We start from the raw sequence: 16,730 nt of genomic DNA, 5'->3' as shown, positions 1-16,730 counted from the left end.
AATGTTAACTCCTTTCCTAGTTTCCCCTCCAAAAACTCCCTATTCTTTCCCCCTTCCCCCTACTACCAAACCCACCCACTCCAGCTCCCTTACCCTGGCAGTCCCCTATTCTGGGGGCATAGAACCTTCACAGGTCCAAGAGCCTCTCCTCTCATTGATGACCGACTAGCCATCCTCTGGTACATATGCAGCTGGAGCCATGAATCCCACCATGTGTTTTCTTTGGTTGGTGGTTTAGTCCCAGGGAGCTCTGGAGATATTGGTTAGTTCATATTGTTGTTCCTCCTATGGGGCTGCAAACCCCTTCAGCTCCTTGGGTATTTCTCTGGCTCCTCCATTGGGGACCCTGTGCTCAGTCCAATGGATGGCTGTGAGTATCCACTTCTGTATTTGTCAGGCACTGGCACAGGCCCTTAGGAGACTGCTATATCAGGCTCCTATCAGCAAGCTCTTGTTGGAAGCACTACTTTCTACGCAGCCCATACATGATTGTGAGATGTATCACGGTTTTATATACCAATGAGAAAAAACACCTCCATAAATTATGACACGTAATGCCAGCCCACAGGAAGCTTCAGGCAGGAGGACTGAAAGTTCATAGTTACCCTGAGTTATACAGAATGACCCTGTCTCAAAAGAAAAGAAAAGAAAACTGCAGCACACGCCCATCCTAAAACACACCAGTCTCCTCTAGCTGACGGACAGTGCACTCAGGGTTCAGAAGACACTGGCCCTCAATCTCACTCATGATGAGAAAGATGAGTGAGTTGAGCATCTGAGAAACAAATGTCATTAACTATATATATACCCTAAGTCTACACACTAGATTCAACACGAAATAGAGTATCCTGTATCAAGAACCAAATATACTGTTGAAAGAAAAATACCTGTCTTAGTCAGGGTTTCTATACATGGGCAAAACATCATGACCAAGAAGCAAGTTGGGGAGGAAAGGGTTTATTTGGCTTACACTTCCATGCTGCTGTTGATCACCAAGGAAGTCAGGTCTGGAACTCAAGCAGGTCAGGAAGCAGAAGCTGATGCAGAGGCCATGGAGGCATGTTCCTTACTGGCTTGCTTCCCCTGGCTTGCTCAGCCTGCTCTCTTATAGAACCCAAGACTACCAGCCCAGAGATGGTCCCACCCACAAGGGGCCTTTCCCCCTTGATCACTAATTGAGAAAATGCCTTACAGTTGGATCTCATGGAGGCATTTCCTCAACTGAAGCTCCTTTCTCTGTGATAACTCCAGCTGTGTCAAGTTGACACAAAACTAGCCAGTACAATACCTGACTTCTCTAACACTTCTATACTGACCTATAACCAAGTTGATGTCTTCATTACAATGCCTTAAGAATTTGCTATGACAATTTTAATATTTATTAAAGCTAAAATAATTAATTAAAATTTTCAGTAAATGTTTCTAAATTTTATCCTACTCATAAAATTTGTACAAAAGGCAAATCCAATCTATAAAATTATATATTTTAAGAATATAAGAATATAACAAAGAATTGTATTTTAAGAATTCTATATAATGTTTTAAACTTGATAGGTGAGTATGAGCCTCAAACACTTTGAAGTTTAGTTAAAAAAAAAAAACAAAAAAACAAAACAAAACTGCCCTATCTTAATTCAGAATGCTGGATTCAAGGCAGTTATTCTGATTTTAAATTCCTTTTAGCTCCAGTTCAAATATAGTTATATTTTCAGTATCAAGACAAGTACACCCACCCACAAACACCCCAAACAGCGGCTTAAAGCCAAAGATCAAGCCCTGCTGGCAAGGGGTTCCTGTAGAACTCTCATCTGATCAAACAATTACAAGTCAGCTTTAATACTCTCCAGCTACTCAATGCTCAAATGAGATACGTAAGCAACTGAGTTAGAATGTAGTTCCTTCTTAAAATAAAACCTATATTCACTGTCTCAAAAATTGCTCAGTTTTTCAAAATGTAAAGTCCTTTCATAAAATCTATATGAAAACATTTTTACAGTTTAAAAAAAAAAATCACTGTGCCATGTGAAAACTGAACTGCGATTTTTCTGTGTTCATCACCGATATAACACATCTAGAGTAGTTGGCATGAACACCATTCTACCTCCCTGGTGCCTTAACATCGATGTAGGAATTTTAACATATAGATATGGGGAAAAGCTAAAACAATCATGTTTAACAAGAGGTGGGTTGTCAGGATCACTTTGGTGGTGCATTCCATCTCAAGACAGTAACAGATACCTGAGTTTCTTGGTATCCGGAGATTGGTACAAGGGGGAGAGGGGCTGTGCAGAAAGAGCAAGTAAGACTAGGAAGTGCATGAGACTTGGAGTTGAGCCAGGCATAGTCGCACAGTCCTAACTATACCCAGGAGGTTAAGACAGGAGGAGGGCACTCTCTGAAGGTAGGGTAACAGTGAGAAATGGCGCTGGGATGAGAGTACCCACAAAAAGTTAAGGATTTATGGGCTGGCACGGTGGCACACACCGCTACTCCCAGCGCCTGGGAGGCAGAGGCAGGAGTATCTCCTCTCTGTAGAGCCTGGTCTCCACAGTGAGGACAACCTAGACTGCCTCAAAAACCAACAAGAACTCCTCCCCCCAATAACTTAAAAATGTGAAAACTGAAAACTTAATACAGATTTCCATTTTGCTAGTAATCTAGTCAACCTTTGAAACATCCTATTACTTGTCTTCAATATTAACAAAGGGAATGTACTAAAAATATAGTTAAGATTTTAAAGAATTCTGCAAATATTTTATAAGTTACCTAAACTTTTTTGTTAATAGGAAATACTTTACGGACTTCTTCAAAACACAAAGCCAATTATTATCCTATTTCTTTTACACCTCATCCTGATATTTCAGTTGTTCAACTCTCTGTTGCCATGGAATGTCTGAGACCCTCTGACCTTGGACACCGTTACTATGGGCAGATTACAACAATCACATGCAGATGATTTGCCCAACACTGCATACACTGTGGCTTCATTCACATAAGGCAATACAAATAAGCACTTTATTGCATTCTTTTGGACATACTTAGATTTGATGTTAATCTTACACAATGATGACTGTTATCTACATTTACATGTGAGCAAAAAGGCTTGAGCAAGTTCAGTAACTTATCAGAAACACGAAATTCGTTGTGTTTTGGGGCCATAACTTGGATTTAGGTTGGCTAATTAAGTAGAATTTTGCCTACTTTGTGAGTTTTGTTGAAGAAATAATAACTTCATTCCATTTTTAAAAACCTCATTTTAGTAGCATACATATTGATGCAAACGGAGGGTTTCAGACATCCTTAAGTGTGTGACATTCTGCAGCTGGAGAGGACCATGGAGTTAGAGCAGATGCTGTGCGTGCTGTGCTCCCGGGTCGGACGGGTTGGGTCCTCTGTGCTGCCTGTAGTCATAGGCAGTTGTGAGCTGCCCCACATGGGTGCTAGATATTGAGCTGGGGACTTCTGCAAGTGTCGTACACTCTTAACCACTGAACCATCTCTCTCCAGCTCCTGGGGAAAAGTCTTGAGACTGGCCACACTCAGCTACTGGGAGTTAGTATTATATTATAAAAGTAGAGAGCAGCTCACACCCTACTGCTTGAACAGCTTTAAGCAATCCTGGCCAATAAATAACATGTTCTGTCAGAGAAAAAAAACAGCATCATCTGTGCTATCACTGTAGTGGCCACAAGCCAACTGCAATCAGCTCTTGAATTTTCAACTTCAGTTATGGTAAAATATCAAACCTTAAAATATGTAATAGCTGGTGAACATATATTTATAAGCTAATTATAAACTTCTGTAAATTGATATTTCACTTATAGCTTCTCAAGCTCTTTGTCCAAAGAGATTACTTACAATTCAAGCAGCCAACTATGCAAAATTAAAAAATTTAGCAGGTCCAAGCACATATCCATAAAATTATTGTGGATCAAGACAACATGAAGAAAAGCAGACAGCCAAAAGTCTCCAAAAGCCAAAACAACAAAGGCCGAGTGAGTGTCAGAGGCAGCCATGGCTCCATGCACAAGTCTATCACCACAGTCACTTTCAGACAAGCATCCAAACAGTATTTCATCTCTCCAGCCAAGACGATGCCGAGCACTATCACACATCAGGCGTTTTACCTGAGGATTTACTTTCTCTTGAACCCTCAATGATAGCAGAAGAAAACAAAAGCAGCTGAAATGTGAAATAATCCCTAGAAAAATCAAGAATTAAAAAAAAAAAATCACAATATTAGTAAAAAGCAATTACTCAAATAATGAAAAGTGGGGGCTCTCTTACTAATATTTTCAGGTACCTAAATTAGTTTAGAAGGAGTTAATGCTAATATTTGACATTTCAGACACACAAGGGGTTGTTCTACTCATATACTGTAACAGCTTATGAAATTTAATAAAATGAAGCTGATTTTCAAGTTAAATATCACTATAACTATGGTATCAACCTTTAACAGTCTGCCTCAAAGTGCAAACCCCTGGTGAGTGTTGGTTCTCCTCTCTCTCAGAATCTCATTCTGGCTCACCTTGGAATTCCAGACTTCTCTACCTCAATGCATTTGCTTGCGTGTGTGCGTGCGCGTGTGTGTGTTGTGTGTGTGTATAAATACAACAAAGAATTGATCATATTAATCATGCAGCTACCATTCAACTGTACTGTTAAAAACAATATAAATATAAGGTCAACTTCAAGGAATGGCTCACAGCTAAAATCTTAAGCATGCAGGAGGGGTTAAACATGGGAGCCAGCTTGGGCAGCACAGTAATGTAGTTCATAGGTTGAAAGAGCAAATAAAAAGACTACTGAAAAACAGAGTTTTTTAATAATTTAAAAATCATATGCCTGGAAATATTTTGGAAATGCACACCTGGCATCTCCTTCAAGAAAATGTGACCAAAGTGAAATGGACTTGAATCTGGAATAGGAAAATTGGAACACAAGGGGAGAAAAGATGACTTCCAAAGCACATTTTCATTCCCACGGTGACCTAAAAGCAAACTCAAAAAGCCAAGTACTAAAAAAGGTAAGTTCCTTATAGGCTGCAAACAGCCATACAAGCCATCTAAGGAATTAGTATACACAGAATTACTTCCTCATCTTCCAAATTTTCAATCTATTCCCCATTTCTCTCACATTTCACAAAAAGAAAACAAGCAAATAAACATCACAATTGCTATACCTAATCAAATATTGTCCTACATGGCACTCTTCCCTCCAACAAACTTAAACTGTTTAATACATTTAAAAAGTTGTAATAAACTCTGCTTTTAATTAAGATTCAGGTGCATTCATGGTGAGTCACTACATTGAGGGATGGTAAGAATCAGATTTTCAGGCCTTATTACTGTATGCTTTAAAATCAGAATAGTGCATGAAGTTATCATGTTAAAGGTGGGCTCATAATGGCAATAAGAGAGTCAAACAATTTGAATATAGAAACAAACAAAACCTCAACCCCAACGCCTTAAAAAACCTACAGCATGTATATAGCTTAGACAGGTGTGATTCTCAATTTCCAAGTTACTTAGGAACATTTGGGGGAGGCAGCTACCTCATAAAGCAATGGTGAGACATAACTAATACCTGACTGGTACTACACCTGGCATGAGACAGGTTATGCTGAACTCTATCTAATCCTCTAATGTATGTCCACTATCAGGAATACAAAAATACATACAACCTTGGCTGATCGTAACTACAAGATACTAGTCCCAAAGACATTCTCAGCTGTTTACATACACAAATACCCTTTATAGAGTATAAGAAATTCAAGCTACCTCTGGAAAGAACCAAGGGCTTGCTAAGGTGAGAGGGGACTTTTCACTGGACATTTTCTGTCTCTGCACTGTAACCATGCAAACGTACCTAGTCAGGAAGAAAAGTCGATTCTAAAGAGAAGAACAAAGATGGCAGGCAAAAGCAATCAGAGAAAGCAGCACTTAGAAGGCCATTCTCCCTGGGTCTTACACTGGTGTTTCTGTGCCCTTGGGAATCTTTTCAAGGACATCTGTAGAGCACAGGTTCCTTGAGTTCTTTATTGCAGTTGCTCACTGATGGGGGGGGGGGATCAAGGCTTCAGGACCAACAAAGGACTTTTTATTTCGGCTGTTGTTATTTCATGAGTAACAAAATCCTTTGATTCTTACCCCAAATCAGAGGTTTACACATTATACCAGAGTTTACACAACCATGGTGGCACGTTAATGGTTATGGAAGGTGGACAGTCTCAGCAGCTCAGGAATTGGATGGGGGTGGGTAGGTGGATCAAGTCCAGGTCTTGCTGCACAGTGAATTCAAGAACATGAGACCTGTCTTTAAAAAGTTCTAGTCTAAAAAGTAATGCTCAAATTAAACAAATATTTCTGTAAATAACATAGCTATGCAACATATAAAGCCAAAGGCTACGAGGTGGCTCAGTGTGTAAAATACTTGGTGTGCAGGCATAAGGACCTGAGTTCAGATTTCCAGCACCCATAGGCAGAGACAGGCAGATTGGAGCTCTCTGGTCAGCTAGTCTAGTGGAATTGATGAGTTACAGGTTCAGTAAGATGGAAAGCAAGTAATAGACGATAATATCAATCTTTAATCTCTATATACATGCACACAAATACCTGCACTTACACAAAGATGTACACACATATAAAACCAGAAAATGTTCTATAAGGCTAATGCCACTAATACAACTTAAGAGACTTCAAATCCAAGAAGAATTGGTAAAACCAGTTATAGTGGAGGATTTTATTAAATTTCTCCATTTGTTAGACTTCTGTAGACCAAACAACTCCTAGCAAGGACACTGACTATTCCATAATACAACCAACTCAATGTCCATAGGTATCAGTGAAGTGCTGAGGCAGCCAGGGTGGTGGCGCATGCCTGTGTTCCCCAGGAGACAGAGGCAGGCTGAGCCCCACATGCTCTCTCTCCCTAACTAGCTCCAAGTCCGTCAGTCAATCAAGGAGATCCAGGGATATACACAGAGAGCACCTATCTCAGACAAACAAAAGTTTAACACTAAAACAAAACTGTTTTTTTTTTTTTAAACTTCATAGAAACTCGCTTGTTTGCTTCTGTTGCTATGATAAACACTTTGACTAAGAGAAACTGGGGGTAAAAGTGTTTATTTGGATTATACTCAAAGGTATACTTGCAGGAAGAAGCTCAAAAATCAAGGAAGAATCAAAGTACAGACCATGCAGGAATGATGATGCTTACTGGCTTGTTCACAGGCTCGTGTTCAGCTACTTTTTCAAAACTTTGATGTGTGTGAGTGTTTTGCCTGCATGTGTGTCTGTGGACCATGTGTGTGCCTGGTGCCTGAGGAGGTCAGAAGAGGACACTGGATCCCCAGGAGGGAAGATGCAGAGGGTTGTGAGCTATCATCGTGTGGATGCTGAGAAGCAAAGCTGGGTTCTCTGCAAGCGCAGTTAGATACTGTAATGGCTCAGCTATCTTTTTAATTCAGCCCAGGCCCCAGATCAATTTGAACAAGGCATGTCTTCAGTTGAGATTTCCTCTTCCCAGGTGACTCTAGGTTTGTGTCATGTTGATAGCTACAACTAACTCTGATAGCTTATAAGCATTCTGTACAGAAGCAGTGATGGACTTGACTACAAATACATCAATACATTTCGAAAACAGAGTGGCACACACAGCCCTCTACAACATTAAAATCCAAATGACTTTCCACTGTATCTACCAAATCTATCTTTGAAATTAGTAAAAGGAATAATGTATATTAACTTGGTAAAGGGTATTCTTAAAATGTTTCTATTAAAATATAGAAAATGAGAAGAAATAAGCTATTTGGTACTTAGTATTAATAAATTTTAGATTAATTTAAACTACTGTCTCCTTTGTCTAAAGCGCAAGTACAAAATCACACATTACAATGAAAAAAATACAACTTAAAGAGGAAAAAAATCCTGTGAAATGTTCCAATAGTGGAATCTAAGACTTAGGAAAATACTATTATTATTTTGGGTGGTCCTGCTCCTCCTGTGGGTCATTACACCACACTCACTTAGAAAAGGATTTACTTTTAGAATGCATTGAAGAAATGATGAGGACTTCACTGAGGAAGCTGTCAGTCATCTGTCTTTAAAAGAGTGGATGGTTTCACAGCACTTCTGTAGCTGATGGAGAAAGCAGAACTTTTAATGTTCCTCCCCCACCCCACCCCCACCCCCCAGACAGGGTTTCTCTGTGTAGCCCTGGATGTCTTGGAACTCACTCCTTGGACCAGGTTGGCCTTGAACTCAGAAATGTGCCTGCCTCTGCCTCCCAAGTGCTGGGATTAAAGGCGTGCGCCACCACTGCCCAGCTTCAGAACTTTTAAATTAGACAAATTCAGAGCAAAGGAAGAGTTTCCAATTCATAATCTTTGCTTTTGTGTAACTTCAATAACAAAGTTTTAAATACTCCATGATTGAAATGTAAAAATCCACAATATAAGAAATCAACACTATTTAATTAGACCATTTGAAAAATCTACCAACACAATCTAACAGGAAGGAAGAAAGGAAGGAAGGAAGGAAGGAAGGAAGGAAGGAAGGAAGGAAGGAAGGAAGGAAGGAAGGAAAAAGAAAGAGAGAGAGAGAAAGGGAGGGAAAGGGAGGGAGGGATGGAGGAAGGAAGGAAAAAAGAAGGAAAGAAAGAAGAAAAAGAAAAAAAAATCCAGAATCCCAGCACTTGGGAGGCAAGAGATTTGTTAAGTTTGAGGCCAGGCTGGGCTACAGAAAATAAACTGTTTCAAAAATAAACTTAAATAAATTAAGCTGCCTTTTGTTTTAAAAGAGAAGAAAATGGCAGACACATTACTCAGGTTGGAAGGCAGCATCCACTCAGCGGGTTACTGCTAACTAGGAAAAGGCACCATGCCCCATAGTGTCATGGGGATTCTATAGTAAGCTTGTGAGTGACTCAGTAAGCCAAGAAATGAAACCCACACAAGCACTCGCTAACAATCCAGACTCACTGAAGTCAGTCTTAGATCTCATCCTGTCCTACCAAGTGCCAATGCTTAGTGCGCACACTGTGGTGCTAAGGGAGGTAGAGGGGGGGGGCGGCGCCTTGGTTGGGCACACCCTTGAGGAATGACAGAACCACCACCACATCCTCCTTTCACTCTCCATCCACTTCCTGGCCACCAAGAAACAGGAATTGCTCTCCCCTGTCACACAGTTCTACCTCCCAAGGGCCTCAGCCATGGGGCCAAAGCACCATGACCTGAAACCATGGGTCAAAAACCAATTTTCTCCTATCAAGCTGGCCTTTTGTTTTTTTCGGGTCACAGCTGCTGAGAAGCTAACAAAGCCAGCAACACTTAGTATGGAGAACTGTCATTCTTAACCCCAAAATTAGGAGTAACCTAGACACCAAGGACACTTTTCTTTGAATCCAAATAAATGCTGATAGAGCAGGTTCCTCAGTAGGAGCATGTAGAGCATCTCTGAAGCTCTCATCAGCTCATACCCACATGTCTGCAACTCATTCTCTCCCAGAGCTCCTCTGTAAATACAGCTGTCCAAAAAGAAGCCTGACTCTTCTGTGAATTTTTGTAGTTAGCTAATATATATTTCACAAATAAATTAAAAATTTTCAGACCTAGGTACTTTTGGAAGTCTGCACAGATACAATTACTAAGCATACTAAAAGACAATTCTTGTTTAAGCATTAACATGACTCACATCAACCCAGCTGAGCTGGTGTCAACATTTAGGAATTCAAACATGAAACTATAGTCACGTGACCAAAAGATTCAGTCTTAGAGTTTCTGACTCACCCGTGTAAACTTTATGATAACATTAATAGAACAAATGCTTTGCTTCGGCATTATAAAGGCCACCTGCAAACAGACTCATCACCAGTGTGATAAGTGACACTCTGCGCCTTTGCCTTTTAAGCAGTTAGAATTCCCCATGCCTAAGATTGTGCCACACATTTCCATAACCCCTAGATCTCTACAGTCCCAGATCCTTTCTTTATCATTACAGCCCACAGGCTAGTTTTAAAATTAAAATGACATAAAAGTTTATGAAAACTTTTAGCTTCTTGCTGTAAAGGATTTTAGACCGACCCAGGCCTAGTTTTGAGAATGGCTTTTACTTTGCTTCCAAGCACAGTAGAGAGAGTGTCTGTGTGTCTGTGTGTGTGTGTGTGTTTGTGTGCGCATGTATTCATGCATGCCTGCCTGCCTGCCTGCGTAGTATGTTTTGTTGTCAATAACTGCCAAGTAGAACAGGTATCATTAGGGGCAAACTCAAGGCTGCTGTTTTTTAAAAAGACTTCTAACATGCCTTTCAAATTGCTTTGTTTTGGGTTTCTTTCTGCTTCAATTAGAACTCTACAGGGAAATGTGATCACAGAGGCACTCTGCCTCATTCTTTTAGGCAACCTACAGTGAACCTTATTCCTTACCATACTAAATAAACAGGCTGAGCACTGCTTTGAGAATAACCTTGGACTCTCCTTACTTAATGCAAGTTACAAGTCTCTCTCCATTCTCTCTCCTCCATTCTCCTCACTGTCTTAGTACTCATCAAGGTAAGAGCCCACTGCATTTACTTATACTTTGAGACAATCTAGCAGACAAGTTTATTAAATAGTTAAATCAGGAAATAAAAAGCAGTCGAATCATAACATATATTACGTTCTGGATATGCAAAAATTAAATGTATAGAATAATACTGAGATTATATACAAATATATTATGCTTTTCAATGTAATAAAATGTAGCTGCAACTTTTAAAACCCAGGAGTTAACATTGAAGATGCTAATGACAGAACCACTGAGTGAGAATGGAAACAAACCTATCCACTTTTAGCCTCAAATTCTGAGCTTGAATGAAAATCGTAAGTGACAGAATCGCAACTAGATTATGTAAAGAAGACAATATCTATCCGACACATACATTTGTTATTCAAAATAATTGCTAGAAGCTATTCCTACTTATACACTGGTAAATGAAGGGAAAGAAATGCTTTGTTGCCACTGAGATAGTAAAACTGGAGACACTATGTTGAGGAAAGTCTTCTGAAAGCACAGGGCAGTTATCTGAGGAATGCATTCATCTCATTACTCTTGGTAGACTGGAAGTTCTACTTGTATTCTTCACTGGATCTTGGCACTTAGAGTAGTGTCTCAGGTATAAGGACACAAAAGACAGCTGCTGAACTTAGCTAGTTACTAGGACTTTTGCCACTCACTATATTTCAAACTAACTTTTACATTTGGAATTTTTTTAAGCCTCGAATGTCTTTTCTTCTTTTCCTTAATGACATTAGTGTAGCTAAGTTCATCATCCACTTATTTTTTTGCATTAAAGACAGGATCTTAGCCAGGCAGTGGTGGCTCACAACTTTAATCTCAGAATTTGGGAGGCAGAGGCAGGCAGATCTCTGTGAATTCAAGGCCAGCCTGGCCTACAGAGCAAGTTCCAGGTTAGCCAGCTCTACAGAGAAACTCTGTCTCAAAAAATTTTAATAAATAAACTTGAAAAATAAAGTAAATAAATGAATAAAACCAAAACAAAACAACAACAACAAAAACCCAGGATCTTAATAAATAGCCCAAGCTGGCTTTAGTCTCAGCTATGCTAAAAGTTACAGGAAATACCACAAAAATTCAACTGTTTTTCTTATTAGCCAAGAGAAAACTATTTGATTTTTAGTTCCTGAATTTATTCCACTTGCTCTGTGATGACACTGAAGACTGTATGACTAGGGTGAAGATAGAATACCCTAGTCCAACATACCAGACCCAAAGCAACTGCCAGTTATTGCATGTGAGTAGATAGGGACAGGTACGTGGTGACAGTAAGTTTCAGTCTCCGTTTCCTAGATTTATTTTCTTCCATTAGCTGTCTATCTACTATATTCAAGAGAAAACTTTGTCCCTACTTTTAACAGTGTATCATTTATTATAGATCTGTTTAAGAGTTATTTACTTTTATGCATATAGGTGCTTTGCCATATGTATGTGCACCATGTGTGCAGTGCCCAGAAGCCAAAAGAGGGTGTCAGGTCCCTTAGAACAGGTCCCTTAGACGTAGTTGCATAGAGTTGTGAGCCATCATCTGGGTGCAGGAAATTGAACCCCAGGTCCTCTGGAAGCACAACAATGATCTTAACCATTAAGATGTCTCTGAACACAGTGGTCACAAACATTACTTTTTCTTTTAGGCCTAACCTAAAAGACTTTCATCAGCACAACAGTTCTCAAAGTGTAATCCAACAATCTAGAGTTAGGAGGTGAGGAAGTCTTGGCCATCCCAGAACTACCTCTGTAGACCCAGGATGGCCTCAAACTCAGAGATATGCCTGCCTCTGCTTCCCCAGGGCTGGGATTTAAGGTTTGTACCACCACCATCACCTGGCTACATCTATTGTTATGGCAATATCATTTGCCTTTTTCATTCTTACTCTCTCCTATGTACCAGTGAAATTTTCCAGGACATCTGGAAAATGCAGAAGAGTTTTGATAATTCTTTGTCACTAAGTCAGCTATTAAGGATTAAAAAAATACAAGACAGTGTCAATTTGCCATTAGATGTTTTAGAAAATATGTTTTTTGCTTATCAATAGATATAACCTAATTAATAGATTAATTTTTAATACATATAAAGGCATCTCAAGATGAGAATTGGAGTCCTTCTTGCCATTTAAATTTTGCTTCAAACATGAAATTCACATACTTTATGGTAATGCTAAATTGAAATGTTATCTTAAGGCAGTGAACTTACCATTATACGTTATTCTTGGCTTTGTTAAACACATTACAAGATGCAAATCCATTTCATCTGAGGGTACAAATTTTGAGCATACCGGGCACTTAAATCCTAAAACATAAAGGAAATCCAGGTTATTTAACTATTCTGAATATGGAACTATAGTTTTAAAAGGTGTGTTAGACCAAAAGCATTTTACAATTGTAATATTTGACTAATAATAATGTATTATAATACTTACATACAACTCAATTTTGAAAAAAATATTTGTGACTAGAGCCCCCCCAGACAGGGTTTCTCTGTGTAGCCTTGGCTGTCCTGGAACTCACTTTGTAGACCAGGCTGGCCTCGAACTCAGAGATCCGCCTGCCTCTGCCTCCCAAGTGCTGGGATTAAAGGCGTGCGCCACCACGCCCAACGAGCCCATATGACTTAAATCAATGTATAAAGCAAATTAAATAAGTGAGCTCCACCATAAATTCCCTTATTTCTATTACTTAAGATTATTCTCATTTCTCATTTTTAAAATCTCTCTCTCTCCACACACACACACACACACAGACAATTTCATGTTAGAATAGGTTTCTATGTTGATCATCTTTGTGAAAATGATCTTTCCCAATTTGATACATCAGCAGTTATATTCTTTATAGCTACACAGTACCGAAGCTGGTTTGAATGAGAATGTTCCCCACACATTCCCGTTTGAATGCTTGGTCCCAGTCGTTGGAACTGTTTGAGAAGGATTAGGAGGCATGGTCTTATTGAAGAACGTGTGTCTGTCACTGGGGGGTGGGATTTGAGGTTTCAAAAGCCCGTGTCATTCCCAGCTAGCTAGCTCTCTGCCTTGAGGTTGTTGCCTTAGCATGTAAGCTCTTGGCTACTGCTTCAGTACCATACCTGCCTGCCTGCTGCCACTCTTGTGCTCCCCACCAGGGGCAATGGACTCACCCTCTGAAACTGTAAGCCTCAGTACATTCTTTCTCCTATGTTGTCTTAGTCATGGTGTCTCTTCACGACAGAAAACTAAGAAATACCTTAGCAAATATTCTGCCCAGTCAATATTTTAAACATACATCTGATAAAGAATGCAAAGGCATTGAGAAGAGCAAAAGCAGGTTTATCATCTAAGTCTCGAGGTCTACATTATCAGTTGCTACACTTGGAGATGCTCTGTGTTTGTACTTCCAGAGTTCCTCTATGTTCAACTCATCTCCAACTTGTTTAACATGCAGCCTTTTAAAATGGGGTTCTAGTATGTGGATGCTGGGTCACTGAGGACATGTGTTCCATCCAAAACTTTACAGGAGTTTCCATGGGACTCTAGAGCAATTTTCCCAAGAGCAAATTGTTGTACAAGTCTCAGCCTGAGTCTTTAATGGCTCCCTGGCTTCTTGTCTGGCAAAACAATGCATTCCCTCCCCGAGCATACCTGCCACTGTGGTGCCAATCACCATGAGCCTCCAGAATGTGAGCTAAAGCAGCCTTCCGAATCAACCACACTTGGATACCTCATTACAGTAATGTAGAAATGACTAGTCGGTGGTCTTTCTGCCACACCATACTAACTCCTAATGCAAACATACAGCAACAAATCAAGGGAGGCACTTTCAGTCCATTTTGATAACTTAAATGATAGGTTCTTTACTACAATATTCAGTGTGAACTGCTATTTACCTGAAGTGCTCTGTTAAAATCAAACTAGCATACTAAATGGAAGAATGCTACCTATCTCTACTTAGGCAGTGATCACACGTCTTGCTGTCTCAATATTCTTTCTACCCTCACAGTTTTAAAGTGAGTCAGAGAATCTGGAAAACTTTGATCTGACATATGCAATTTAGTTTGGCTAGGAAAATTCTGAAATAAAACAAAATGAAGGGCCAGCGTGATCAGTTTCTCTGGCTAGAAGTAAAAGGCACAAGCACACCTGTCAAAGGTCAATCTGAAGTGTTCATGGTAGCTCAGATGTAAGCTGAACTAAGAAGACAGAAACCAAGACAAGTGCAGGAAACAGGGAATCTAGGAGGCCCTGGAACCAGTGTGCAGGCAGAGGCAGAAACATTCTGAGAGATCACTAACCAGTGATGATAGACATTCTACACCTACTTCTAGGATGGGAAGGTTCCTATAGGAACCATTTTCTCTCAGTTGTAAGATCAAAGTCATGGACAGCCTCATAGCTTAGACTAGAATCATAGCTCGTATACAAAAACCATATAATATAAAGCCACGGAGAAGAGTTCCTAAGCTACTCATTCAGGAATTCTGTTTTCCTAAGTGAAATACATCATCCCAAACTTGAAAAGGGCTGGAAAGAAGCACTGGCAGCTACGAGCACAGGCTGTGCTTGCTTCTCTTCACTTCCCAACTCACTAAATGAAGAGCAAACAAAACTTCAAAATTGAGAAATGAAGACTTGAGATAAGTTAGCAACAAGAGTGAGAAAATACAAGAAGGAGTTGACAGGGTTTGCTAAAACAGAGTCTTGAGTGCTATGAAGGTAGCCAAGTCTCACTTCATAATTCTCAAAGACCAAGATGGCTAACAAGGGTGCCCAATGGCTTCCCTGACAAGGATGCATGAGGCTAAAATGCATGACTACAGGAACTAAATACAGGCATTCAGGCTCCAGTTCATGGTATACAACACTAAATGCTTGAAAGCTAGTGGTTTCTCCTGGGGGAAACAAAACTTCACATCTGGATAGGGAGAGTAGCCAAGTAAGCCCAGAATGCGGGCCATTCCACAGTTGTAAAGTGCTTAGAACCGGATACAAGAGCAGGAAAATAAGAGATTTACTATAAAAAAATAACCAAAGAAAGTCAGAATTTCTACCTGACACTGAGTGTCACTGTTAGCTTCACCGGTCAACTTAGAGTCACCTGGGTAGAAGGAACCTCAAGTAAAGAAATGCTCAGATCAGGCTGGCCTATGCCATGGCTGTCATGTGTTTTCTTAACTGCTAATTGATGTAGGAAGGTCCAGCCCATTGTGGGTGTTGCCATCACTGGGCAGGTGTGAGAAGGGTGACTGAGCAAGCCCAGAAGCAGCATTTTTGAGCTTTCCATGGCAAGCTCCTGCCTTGGCTTCCTTCAGTGATGGACTGTAACACATGAGCTGAAATGAACTTTCCTTCCAAGGTGCTTTTGGTCACAGTGTTTGTCAAGGCAACAGGGCAACAGAAGACCAAACTGGGACAGTGGAAAAAGAAGAGACTAGGAATGAAGAAAAATCTCACGTTGGGAAAAAAAAAAAAACAAAAACCAACTAACCAAGAAACAAAAAAAAAACCAAACCAATGCCAGCATGGTAATGCATACCTTTAATCCCAGCGCTCAAAAGACAGAGACAGGCAGATCTCTGAGTTTGAGGCCTGTCTGGCCTACATAGCAAGTTCCAGACAGCCAGAGCTACATAGTGAGACCCCGTCTTAAAAACAAACAAACAAACAAACAAACAAACAAAACAAAACAGAAAAAGAGCTTCCGGTCTGGGCTGGTGCCCTGAGCAGACTTTGGGTGCCAACTCCCTAGCCAGTTCCACAACACCCAGAGGAAGCTCTACTCCCAGAAGCTCTAACACACCCAGGACCAAAGGATCCCAGGATCCCAGAGGCCTCTGAACTCTGAGGAGTCCTGACATAACCAGGATCACAGAAGGACAGGTCCCAATCAGATATAGCCAGGGCAGGTAGCACTAGAGATAATCAGATGGTGGGAGGCAAGCTTAAGTACATAAGCAACAGAAACCAAGGTTACTTGGCATCTTCAGAACCCAATTATCCCCATAGCAAGTTCTGGATACAATATCACACTGGAAAAGCAAGATTCGGATCTAAAATCACTTCTCATGATGGTGATAGAGAATTTTAAGATGGACATAAATAACTCCCTTAAAGAAATACAGGAGAACACAGGTAAACAGCTAGAANTCCTTAAAGAAGAAACACAAAAATCCCTTAAATAATTACAGGAAAACACAATCAAACAGGTGAAG

At 40.2% G+C, this 16,730-nt stretch overlaps 1 protein-coding gene across 2 annotated transcripts in view; it reads right to left on the bottom strand.

Moving 5' to 3' along the window:
- The window catches only part of Znrf2 (zinc and ring finger 2), a 73,412-nt gene that overhangs the window by 12,962 nt on the left and 43,720 nt on the right, over positions 1 to 16,730 (bottom strand). For both annotated transcript variants that reach the window (XM_021164906.2, XM_021164905.2), the window contains exon 2: positions 12,747 to 12,842. In XM_021164906.2, the coding sequence (XP_021020565.1) occupies positions 12,747 to 12,842 (96 nt within the window). The remainder of the gene's footprint in view (positions 1 to 12,746; positions 12,843 to 16,730) is intronic.

The sequence above is a fragment of the Mus caroli genome, chromosome 6 (genome assembly GCF_900094665.2).
Source record: "Mus caroli chromosome 6, CAROLI_EIJ_v1.1, whole genome shotgun sequence".
Taxonomy (NCBI): Eukaryota; Metazoa; Chordata; class Mammalia; order Rodentia; family Muridae; genus Mus; species Mus caroli.
Note: the sequence above shows the minus strand (reverse complement) of the source record. Positions and strands in the feature narration are given on the sequence as shown.